The 12,788-nt window shown below is 41.2% G+C and overlaps 1 protein-coding gene across 1 annotated transcript in view; it reads left to right on the top strand.

Moving 5' to 3' along the window:
• The window catches only part of PCSK5 (proprotein convertase subtilisin/kexin type 5), a 450,143-nt gene that overhangs the window by 267,153 nt on the left and 170,202 nt on the right, over nucleotides 1-12,788 (top strand). The window contains 3 exon segments of the mRNA XM_045085372.1: nucleotides 6,350-6,493; nucleotides 10,902-11,004; nucleotides 12,299-12,492. Coding sequence (XP_044941307.1) covers nucleotides 6,350-6,493; nucleotides 10,902-11,004; nucleotides 12,299-12,492 — 441 coding nt within the window.

Genomic DNA, 12,788 nt, shown 5'->3' with positions numbered 1-12,788 from the left:
TGAGTTTGCTGTCCCTTTCTCTCTCTCTTTTCCCTCTAGGATCCCTATAATGTGAATGATTGATTGCTTTATGTTTTCCTAGAGTTCCCTTAGCCTATCCTCATTCTTAAGTTTTTTGTTTTCTATCTGCTGTTCAGCTCAGATGCTTTCTGTTACCCTGTCTTCCAGATCACTGATCCATTCTTCTGTATCCTCTAATCTACTATTGATTCCTTATAGTGTATTTTTAATTTCAGTTAGTGTTCTTCAACTGATTGATTTTTCTATATATTTCCTGCCTCTTTGTTGAAGTTCTGAGCTCTTCCACTCCTCTTTAGTCCCCTGAGCATCTTTATGACCGTTATTTTGAACTGTTTATCAAGCATATTGCTTATGTACATTTCACTTTGTTATTTTTATGAGGCTTGTCTGTTCTTTCACTCTTTTCATTTGTCTACTCATTTTGTTTGGGTTTCTGCATTTGTTTCTAAGAATTAGACGAAGAGCTACTTATCCTAAACTAGAAGGACTGATCTTGTGTATGGTCATCTGCTTTGCAGACTGTATGTGCCTGGTGACTTTAGCTGGCGGCTGGAAGTCTCAGGTCACTCCATGCTGGGACCACCCTAGTGGACTGGCCTGAGCTGTGTCAGGGTGGTCCTGAGGCAATCTGTGCAGGAGGCACCACAGTCTAATAGCTGAAGCTGAAATGGGTACCAGCCTGGGAATCATAACACTCTGTGCAGAGGGTATCCTGGCAAGATAGCTAATACTGAAGTGGACATGGGCTGGGGTAGTCCCAGTTCTCTCCACGCAGAGAGTTCCCCAACAGAGCAGATGAAACTAAAGTACATGTAAGCTGGAGGGGTCACAGTCTTTGAGCAGAGAAGCTGAAGTGGCTACAAGCTATCAGGTCCCAGGGGTCCTTGTGCTGAGGGGCACCTTGGGAGGACAGTTGAAGCTAAAGTAGATCCAAGCTCCATCTGAAGCCCAGAAGGCTCAGACCAGGAGATCATGGGGCACCCTGCATCAGGGAAGTCCTGGCAAGTTGTAAGCCAATTTGTGGGTCTAGAGTATTCCTGGATACTTGGCACATGTGTCACCTTGGTGAGATGGCTAGAGCTATCGTGAGCACTGATCCAGGTATCCCAATGTGCACCACGCTGGGACTGCCTTGGTAGGACAGCTGGGGCTGATGTGGGCTAGGGGTTTGGGATTTATGGAGGTTGTAACTGACAAGGGCAACCAGACCATGTTCCTGTCTATGCTATCAAGGTGGAAGAGAAACACAGACCATGGCACTCACCAGCCTCTTGGAGCCAGAGGGAGTTCCAGCAGCTCCCACAATTTGGCTGAGTTTCAGCTGGATCCTTTATATTCCAGTTCCTCTTTTAAATGTTTAAAAGTGTGGGCTAAGGGCCCAGAGCTCACTAAGGCAGCAGAACAGCATTGGCTCTAGACCCTGCTCCTCTCTGTGCTATCACGGTGGAGGGGGGAATGCAAACCGTGGCACTCACCAGCCCCTCCAACCTGGAGATACTTCCACAGCTGCCCCTGCGTTTGGTGGAGTTCTAGGGCTGGATCTTACATGTTCTAGTTGCACTTTTAAACTGCTGCAATTCATGGTGTTGGGGGAGGGCAAAGTCCCTTCATGACTCTGTCTCCATCTTTTTTGCCATTCTCTATGTGGTCTATCTTTTCTTGTATGGAACGTGTTCAGTCAGCACTTAGTTCTACTTCAGGAGGAAGAGATTGAGTGTGTCTGTGGAGCTAGTGAATTCAGGGTCTTCCCACATCTTGAATTAGAAGTCCATAGGAAGGATTTTTTTTAATCATTGTCTTTGTTTTGTTAGACATTAGACCTATCTTGGGTTTTCATCCTTGGGCAGATTGCACTTTTATACCAACATATAACAATAGATTTTTCTCATTCTGTATTTACACAGTGATTTCTTAACAGAAAGTTGCATCATCAACTGCAAAATCTCCTGAGTAATTTAGCAAATGGAAAACATTATGATAAGGGAAACATGATGGCCCAAATATGGCAATATCTGATGTGAACTGTGCTAGATTCTAAGGAAATAAGATTACATAATAAGTGAAACATAAAGGGATGAATTGCCCAACAAGTATGTCCCCAGTGGGCTTACGAGACATTTCAGAACGGACACAAATGGAAATAATCAATTATGAGTCAGCATTCTTACAAGTATTATACAAGGGTAAATTTTAGATCCAAACTGATCTTAAGTTAAATGAGCCAGGTTTTAGGGTGACTGGTGGATTGGATTTCCGATAGTGTCCTTGCATTATATGCTCCATTTGTATACCTGAGAGTTGCCAAAGAAAAATGTGTTCTCTTTTGCATTGTTATGAAAAAGCAAGCGGGTCATGAATTTCAGTTAGACATTCATTTCTTGCCACTACTTGGAATTCTGAGACTGAACGGCACCCTAATTATGAAAAGCATAGTCATTAACATGTAAATCCAAGGAAAAGCTGGCAGAGGGCAAACACATATAAAGCAATGGTCTGGCCCAGTGCAAATGTCAAACAACAATGAATGTGGCATAGAGTATGTTGATTTTTAAACTTAAAGGTTCTAAACTCTTGGAAATAAACAGGAAGGTTGCTTCTTATAATGGTTTAAGAACACTGCATTTGGGGCACCTGAGTAGCTCAGTCAGTTAGGCATTTGACTCTTAATTTCAGTGCAGGTCATGATCTCAGGGTCATGAGATCAAGTCCCACTTTGGGCTCCACACTGGGCATGCAGCCTGCTTAAGATTCTCTCTCCCCCCCATCACCCACCCCTACTCGTGTACTCAGTCTAACAACAACAAAAAAAACCAGCATTTGGCTTCTGAATGGCTTTTCTTTTTTTTAAAGTGAGATATAATTGATATGTAACATTAGTTTCAAGCATATAACCTAATAATTTGATATTTATACGTATTGCAAAATGATCACCATAGTAATTCTGGGTTATCTTTAGATTCAGCATACAAGTGAAATCATATAGTATTGTCTTTTTGACATTTCAGTTCACAGAAGGCCTCAAGATCCATCCATGTTTTCACAAATGGCAGTATTTCCTTCCTTTTTATGATATGATTCTACTGTATTATTACCACTGGTAAAAATACCACATTTTTATTATTTATACATCAATGGACACCTAGGCTGTTTCCACATCTTGACTATTTTGAATACCATGGGAGTACATATACTTTTACAAGTTAATGCTTTTGTTTTCTTCAGATATACCCATAAGTGGAATAACTGAATCATATGGTAGTTCTATTGTTAATGTTTTGAAAAACTTCCATATTGGTTTCCATCACAGCTGCACTGATTGACGTGTCCACCAAGAGTGCACAAGGGCTCCCTTTGCTCCACATCTTCACCAACACTTGCTAGATCTCATCTTTTTAGTAATAGCCATTTTAATAGGGGCAAGGTATATTGTGGTTTTCATTTTTATTTCCTTAAGTGGTGATGTTGAACATCTCTTCACATACCTGCTGGCCTCATGTATGTCATCTTTGGAAAAATGTCTGTTCATATTCCCAACCCATGTTTTAATCAGATTATTTTTCTGATACTGAGTTGTAGGAGTTTTTTGTATGTTTTGGGTAGTAACCTCTCATGAGATACATGATTTGCAGATATTCTCTCCCATTCGGTAGGCTGGTTGCCTTTTCATCTTGATGGCTTCCGTTGCCATGCAGAGCTTTTTAGTTTGATATAGTCTGACTTATTTTCCTTTTTTTGGTTTTTGCATTTGGTCAGATCCGAAAAAATTATCACCAAGACCAATGGCAAGGAGCTTCTGACCTTTTATTATCATCATCATCATCATTATTATTATTATTATTACTGATTCCATCTCTTTACTAGTAATTTCTGATTAGATTTTGTTTCTTAATGCTTCAGTCTTAAGTGGGTTATATAAGTCTAAAAATTTACCCATTTCTTCTAGATCGTTCATTTTGTTGGTGTGTAATTGATGATAGTCTAATACTTTATATTTTCATGGTTTTATTTTTATTTTGGTTATAACTTCACATCTTTTTTGTTTGTTTTTTTAGAGCGGGTGTATGACCTGGGGGGTAGGGCAGAGAGAGACAGAAAATCTTAAGCAAGGTTCATGCTCAGCATGAAGCCCAAAGTAGGGCTTGATCTCACCATCCTGAGATCATGACCTGAGCTGAAATCAAGACTTAGATGCTTTTGATTCTTTCTCTTCTGGGTGAGCTGAAGTATAGATCTGTCCATTTTGTTTACAGTCCTATGTTACCAGTAAACCTAAGTCCTGCGGGCCACCAGTGCCAGCAACCAAGAGGTGTCCCCTGGTAGGCAGCTATAAAAATTTGGGTCCCAGATGAGTACAGGTTCCTTCTGGGAGATATTAGTGAGTTGGAGCAAGACTGAGGGAGAGAGCCAAGATGGTGCCCACTGGAGAGTATTTCCGTAGGACCCTAGCTGTATGTAAAGATAACCAAATAAGCCTCTTTCACAGAAAGCCGTGCTTTTCAATTGGCTACCTCTGCCTTGAGCCTTGGAGCTGGCGGGTCCACACAGGCAAGCTCTTTAAAAACTAGTCCATTCACTATAGCCTTGCAGGTCTCAAGCCCTATTCATTTTCAAAGCTCGAGGTCTTGGGGACTCATCTCAGGTGCAGATCTTAAAAATTATGGTGGCTGATATGGGATTCAAACCTTCTTGCTTCTTGCAGAGAAACTTTGTGGGGTTTTGAGTCCTGATTGTGGGTCACAATGCCTGGGGTGGGGTTTATTGCAAGATTGTGTCTTGTCCTCTCTTACGTGCTTTCATGTGGGTTTTTTGTTTGCCTCTTGTGTGGGAGCCACTCAGCCTGTTGGTTTTGTTTTCTTTTTCAGAGATTGTTCCCTATATAGCTGTAGTCTCAGTGAGTCTGGAGGAAGAGGTGCCTTCAGGATCTTTCTACACTGTCATCTTAAACTGGAACCCCCAGATGGGTTTTAATAGCCATCTGTACTCTAAGTGCCTTTGAGAAAATTATCAACCTCTATGCCTATTTCCTCACCTCTGTACTGGGAATTCAAGTGCCTACTCCCAATTGTTGTGAACATTGAATAGATTCAAGCTTAATAAATGGATCAGCTGACACCTCAAGTTCACCAGTCTTGGGGCTGTGGCAGAACCCTGTCCCCCACCGTGCCTGGATTCTCTGTATCTGGCTGAGTGGAAGAGGGACATTCAGGGAGGTCCTGCTTCCTCCTAGCACTCTTCCATGTTTTTAATGGTTTTTGTCTTAATCACTTTGGCTTATGGTTGATTCTTTATGTGAATCTTATTAAGCTTAGTGACCTGTAAGCAGTTTTTATAAGAAGTAAGTACTAAAGCAAAATGTTCCTTGAGAACCTTCTCTGCAAAGGAGTTAAAACCTGTGGCTCCTGTCTCAAGGCACTCTTGACCAGAAAATGGTTCATTGCAGCACGGTCTGCTAGAACATTCTGCAGTGGTGGAAATACTCTGTCTTTGCGCTATCCATTGTAGTGGCCATTGGCCACATATGGCTGTTGAGCACTTGAAATGTGGTTAGTATGACTAAGGAATTAAATTTTTATATTTTAAGTAGCCAAATGTCTAGAGGGTATCAGTGGACAGCTCAGGTCTATAGCTTAGTATAGTGAAGTATTATTAAGATTAAATGACTAATTCAGTTAAATGGAACAAAGTTGTTTTGTCTTTTCTATAAAATTTTTTTAAAATTTAAATATGGTATTTATATGTAGAAAGACAAAGGCCTCTGTAAAAATCTGGGGTTCTCTTTTAAAACACCCGTAATTTGAAATCAGCCCTTGGTCCAGCTATCTGAGAGGCATTCACTTCTCAGTCTTATAAATGCTGATTAAATGAAGGCTTATCCTATAGTCAGTACATATGTGATATATCAGTTATTCTTCAACTGGTGGAAAATGTGCAATCCTAGCTATGCACCTCATGCTAGGATTCATATGAAAATGCTTAGCACAACTCTTTTACTTTTAAAAAAAAAAAAAAAAAAAAGAAAGAAAAAACAGTGGGGAAGAGAATTTTTTTTTTAAAGATTTTATTTATTTATTTGACAGAGAGAGATCAGAAGTAGGCAGAGAGGCAGGCAGAGAGAGAGAGGAGGAAGCAGGCTCCATGCTGAGCAGAGAACCCGATGTGGGACTCGATCCCAGGACCCTGAGATCATGACCTGAGCCGAAGGCAGTGGCTTGACCCACTAAGCCACCCAGGCGCCCCTCTTTTACTTTTTCTTAATGAGAAGGAATGAAATTGTAAAGCTCAAGAGTGAGTATGGGGTCATGCTATGATTTCATTTTTGTTTCTCAAGGCAAATTGAAAGAATGGTCTTTGGTCCTCTATGGTACCTCCGTGCAGCCATACTCCCCAACCAACGAGTTTCCTAAAGTAGAACGTGTCCGCTACAGCCGAGTCGAAGACCCCACCGATGACTACGGCACAGACGATTATGCAGGTGAGCTGGCTTCCAGCAGGGACAGAGGCTAAGGAAATAACTCTCGTACATCACCCCACCATGCACAGATAAGCTTCTAGCGATACTCTGATACATTTTCTTCCATCTTCTTTTCTAGTCCTCCCCAAATATTTGCACGTGTATATTCACACAGCACTGTTGTTTTCTTCAAAGCAAAACGCACACTGTAGAGAGTTTTCATATTCTTTTTCTTTCTCTTGTGATTATTAAGAGCATATTTCCCTGGTGTCACATATCCTCACAACAAATATTTAAAAGACAGCATAACATCACACGATTGTACTACATTTAATACATAATCTGGGATGTGTAGTTTGCCGGGAGTTTTACATTCTTTTAAATAAGGTTTGGATGAACATCATTATTTTATCAGTCCTTGTTTATATCTTTAATTATTTCCTTAGAATGGAGTTCTGAGAATTACTGCATCAAAGGGAATAATCGGTTTGAGAGCTTGGATACATTTTGTCACATTCCTTTCCAGACAAGATGTACCAGTCTATGCTGGGACCAGCTGTGCCTTTATTATACTCCTTCCTGCCAAAATGGAGTAGAAAGAAAAAAGTAAAAAACAAAACAAACAAAAGAACATTTTAAAAGTTTTATAGCTTTATTAGTAAATCATTTTTCCTCCTTAGTTCTAGGAATTAAACATAATTGTATTGTACCCATTTTTCTATTCAAATTGGCCCCAGTTTTCTTATCTCTCACATTTTTCCATACAGTAGTTCCCTCTTATTTGTTGTTTCCTAGTAGTATTACCACTACTACTAAGTAGTATCCCATTACTAATGGTCAGGAAGCCGACGATCTTCTGATAGATCATCAGGTCAGTAATAGCTTCATGCTACATTACCATGCCTCTACGTTGCCCACACTTCATTTCATCATGCAGGCATTGTATCATCTCACATTGTCACAAGAAGATGGATAAATACAAGATTTTATAGCATATTGATATAATTGTTCTCAGTTTCTCACTGTGCCTAATTTAAAAATTTAATGTTATCACGGGTTTGGATGTATAGGAAAAAAGCATGGTATATATAGGGATTGGTACTATCCGTGGTTTCAAGCATCCACTGGAGGGCTTAGACGCTATCTCCTGCAGATAAGTGGGGGGAGGAACTATTATTTTTCCTAAAAACATTTCCTCATTTATTGCTTGCTTCCAAAATGTAGTTTTTTGTTCGATGTTCTGTTCTGTTGTTTTGACAAAAAAAAAAAAAATTGGAGGGTAAGGTTTATAGTTTCAGATCTCACTTGTATTTTTTTAAAGATGTTAATCTTTAAAATCAACTGAATATCCACATGCATTTTTTTCTAATCTCTGCTTTTTACATTTGGCCATTAATTCATCTGGAACTTATTTTGGTTTATGATATATAGTATGAGATAAAATTGTCTTTATTTTCCACATAGACTAACATTATTGGCTGGGTTATCATCCCATTTTTAAATATTTATTGGAGAGGGAAAAGCAAACTCCCCACTGAGCAAGGAGCCCGACACTGGGCTCCATCCCAGGACCCTGAGATCATGACCTGAGCTGAAGACAGATGCTTAACTGAGCCACCCAGGCACCCCAGGGTCTTTCCTTTATAATAGTAGAATAAATTCTTAAACCAGGGTCTCTTCTGGTACCCCCGTTTCTGATTTTTTAAACTTAATCCAGTAACACCCACGCTATATTTTACTCCCTGTTGAATAGTTTGTTCTCATAATAATTCTTAAGTCCATCTCTAAAGATTCCATTGGAATTTAATGTGAATTTAATGCAATCCCATGGGAAGAATTGTTTAGGTAAGAATTATTTTTATAATATACAAGTTTTTCCATCCAAAACACAGACCGTGTCCCATTTTGCCAAAATCTTTTAATTTTATGTTCTATTCTTCTTTTTAGTGTTATTCCTACATATTTTGGGGGTCTTGTTGCTGTGATAATGGAAAAGATGCCATATTCTCTAACTAGTATCTGTTGGTATCTAGGTAATCTATTGGCCATTGCATATTTATCTTCTATCAGGCCATTCTGCTCAACTTTTATTAATTATGTTTTAGAGTTGATTTTCAGGGGCAGTTATAGGTATTACAGCCATTTCATCTGTTTTTTTTTTTTTTTTTAAAGATTTGATGTATTTGAGAGTGGGAGCACAAAGCAGACTCCCTGCTGAGCAGGGAGCCCCACGAGATCATAACCTGAGCCGAAGGCAGACACTAATCCAATTGAGCCACCCAGGCGCCCCTCTGATTCCTGTCTTGCTGCATTGACTACCACTTAAAGGAGCATTCAGTGCTCCTGGGATATGACATAACACTTAATGAACTAAAGATAGAAGTACTTCATTAATCACCTTAGCAGAATATCGTAAACATGCACATAGTTCCTTTTATTCTTGACAGGTACTATCCCAGAGCCCATCATAAGCTGGAATAATTCAAGCAAGCTGAGCTAATCGGAGCTCGGTCATGTTAGATTATCTCATTTTGTTTTGAGCTTGTAACATTACTATTCCCGTGATAACTAGCAAACCATTTCATCTTCTCTGTTAGGAGAAAGGACATCCAAAAACATAAACTGAGCCTAATAACCTGTTGCTATATGCCTTCTGGTAGGTTTCCAATTCACATTCTGGGAATCTCAAAATTCTGAACAAACGGTTCTCTATCTCTGTGGTTTTTCTCATTACCTCTCCGAAATATCCACATTGGCACTTGAGAGAGAACAAAGACAATTATTTCATTATTACCCTGCAACCTAAAATGCTAAACTGCATCTGGGACAGTTTAAGATTACAAAAGAAACAGCACAGCCTCTGAACTGGCCATACAGAGCCCTTTGGCACGTATAAAGCGTAAGTTTAGTGGGGGGCTGGTTAATTGCAGAAATCATCTGGTGAAAATTTAGGGCCACCCATGTTTCCTTTTCTTCAGAGCTGTGACTTCCACCTTCATGAAGAAGTCATCCTGGCTAAAGGCACAGATGGCATTATCATAACCAGATCCCTAGTACTGTTTCATCAAATTCCAGGGGCTGTAGGACCCACAGCTGGCTGAGTTCCAACCCTTACGTAGAGACCCTCTCTCCTGCTGTATCATAGCAGAGAGCTCATAGGTCCTAAGTTACACTAGCTCTAGAATTCAATTTAGAGATCAGTTTTAAGGCTTGGGAGAACACAGGGGAGCTGGATTAAGAAGGCGGACCCATGTTGATGATGTTGGACAAGCCACTCTAATTCTTAAAAAGTCTGTTTTCTCACCAGGTAAATGAGGGTGTTTGAATACTAGATTTTTCTCTAAGTCATTCCTCCAAGGTTCTAACATTTCAGTAACCATAGACCAGAGCCCTGTAATGACCAAAGGAGATCAAGGTTCAACAGTAAATCCTTTTGATTTAAATAAGTATGGTTCAGACATTTCCGACCTACCAACTTACTGTTTGTGCATGTTTATTACTAGTTAAAATCATGTGAATTTTTAACCGGAAAGTGCTTGAAGATTACAAGCCCAAATGTCTCCTAAAGTACGGACAACAAGGAAAAAGGGGGTTCATTCAAGCAAGCAAAAGGTCTAGCTCATGTCATTAGGAAGCTTTTCATCAGTTATAAAAATCTCCCATCTTTTTGGCATTTTTTCTTCCTGTGAATTCTAACTCTAGACCAAAGAATATGCCATGAAAGATTAGCAACCTTCATCCTAGGTCTGGAATTCTTTAAGCTTGCTTGCATTTTTTAAAATGTATGTCTAGTTTTCTTTTGTGGAGTTGCCCACCCGCCTGTGGGTAGGACACAATTTTAAATCTGGGCCTCAAGTACCTGCTTAGTAATCCCAGACCAGACACTGATAACCTCGCACCAGATGCCATAATGATGTTTCTTGCTGGCTACAGCGTCTCAGAGGTATTCTGTGATTTTAATGACCATGGGCAAGCCAGACAATCTGGTCCAGGCGTGGAATAATCAGCTTTTTTTCTTTTTTCTGTCAACAGCTTAACTTCTCATTTTTCTGTAAATCTAACATTTTTAGCATGATGCATATTTAATTGCCATCAGCTCTCTTCCAGTTGCCACAATGACACTGTTCATTGGAATTCTGAGATATGTGTTCTCTCCCACAAGGCAGCCATATGTGCTTTTTCGAAGCCCAGGCCATGACTGGATTTTCACTCCTGATACTTAGGTAATTGAGGTTTTCCCCCCTAAAACACCAGGAGTTCATCTCCATGCACAGAGCCATGGTACACATTATTCCTCCTCCTTAAAAGCTCTCACTGCATAAGGAAGAAGTAAAAAGTCTCCTTTTATACCAAATTCAAGGTAAAGCAGACCTGTTTTAAAATCATGTTTTCCCAGTTTTTTGTTTTGTTTTGTTTTGTTTTTCTAAAGGTCCCTGTGACCCTGAGTGCAGTGAGGTGGGCTGTGACGGGCCAGGACCAGACCACTGCAATGACTGCTTAAACTACTATTACAAGCTGAAGAACAACACGAGGTAAGAATCAGCCCGAGTCCGCTCCCCCTGCTGTGTGCTCCCAGCCGTCCCCCCGGCTGCCCTGCAGCCACAGCTGCTGACGTTCTCCGCCCAGGACCTAAGCTCAGAACAGAGGCCGCTGCCCTAGCCACCGCCTCCTGGTCTCATTCCAAACGCTGAAACCATACTGTGTCCCTGTATGCTGTCAAGCTGCAAAGATCTTTACTCACATTTGGAAGGGCAGTAGGGGAGCGACTAGCTCCACACAGGACTGCTCTTCCCTCTAGACCTTTCCATCCATGGACGCCTGACGCTAGAGCTCTGTTGGCCTTTCCTGAAAGCGCCAGCATGCAGCCCAACAGATGCGTTCCTGCCTTCCTGTGTGGCGGAGGGGCGGGGCCCTGCTCATCCCTCCCTATTCTACTCTGGGCACTGAGGCGGACCTGCTTGGTTACCGGAACTCTGGGCCCCTAGTTTCTGCCTTGAGGTGTGCAGATCTGTCCACAGGGAGGCTCCTGGGGCAGTCACGGCCCGTCAGAGGCTATCTGCTTCAGAGCCCTGCCCCCCTTTCCTCCTCCTTCAGGGAAGACTTACTACAGGAGCTGACTTGCCCTGAGTCCACACTTCAGCCATCCAGACAGACCCAGACACGTTCTAGTTCCTGTTGACACGCATGCTGGCATTTCAGTTCCTTAAAGGAAGGGCCCTTGGCTACTGCAGGACCTCTCATTGCTGAGACCAGCAAAATGCCTGACATTTTACTTGGTACTCAGTAGTAAATATTTGTTGAATGAATAAACAAAGAGCTGTCCTTCAGTTAAGGAAGTTCTTTTTTTTTAAATGTATCATAACCAACCAAGTTTAAATATATTTAGATTAATGTAGACAATAACCCACAGCCACTGCCCCTAGCTCAGAGGATCCGTAGGACAGCACACACAAAGAAGATACCCCTTATTAGCAACCTTTTTTGTATAAAATGGTGGTTCCCACATAGTTTCCCTCAACCCCATGCCACGACCTTCCTCTTGAGCCTCTAGTTTCTAACCATCATCCCCTTTAAAGAGCTAGTCCTGAACCTGAAAGTGGTTTGGACCAAGACATTCCTTCCTTAGCGGACTTGGTATTGCTGCCTGAGCACCCTACACAGGAAAGAGCTTCGACCAGCAGAATTTGGCTCTTTGGATATGGTATTACCGTCGTGTTTTAAAAAGGATTTTTGAGATCAAGGCAGCTGCTGGTTGAGCATCTCCCAGAGTGCCTAGGACTCCGTCTCTGGTGACGCGCCCTTCTTTCCTATCCTCCTACAATGCAGGATCTGTGTCTCCAGCTGCCCCTCTGGCCACTACCATGCTGACAAGAAGCGATGCAGAAAGTGCGCCCCCAACTGTGAGTCCTGCTTTGGGAGCCACGGTGACCAATGCCTGTCCTGTAAATACGGATACTTCCTAAATGAAGAAATCAACAGCTGTGTTCTCCACTGCCCCGATGGATCATACCCAGACCCCAGTGAGTCAATTTCAAATATCTGGGTTTTAGAGAGGAAATAGAAGGGTTTCATTTGAATGACATTAAGAGGGGAAATTGAGGCCTTGCTTATATCTAATAGGATCTAACCAGGTTTTAAGAGAACACGTTAGAGTTGTAAAAAAAAAAAAAAAAAAAAAAAAAAAATCATTTGTGTAAAAATGCTTATAACTAACTGTCCGGGAGTCCTCGGGCCCCTCCCCTGATTCAGTGATTTGCTAGGAAGACCCACAAGACTTACCATGTTGTTGTACCCACGAGCTCATAGTTACCATGTA

The sequence above is a fragment of the Mustela putorius genome, unplaced genomic scaffold (assembly GCF_011764305.1).
Source record: "Mustela putorius furo isolate JIRA1106 unplaced genomic scaffold, ASM1176430v1.1 tig00000854_pilon_pilon_pilon, whole genome shotgun sequence".
Classification (NCBI taxonomy): domain Eukaryota; kingdom Metazoa; phylum Chordata; class Mammalia; order Carnivora; family Mustelidae; genus Mustela; species Mustela putorius.
Note: the sequence above shows the minus strand (reverse complement) of the source record. Positions and strands in the feature narration are given on the sequence as shown.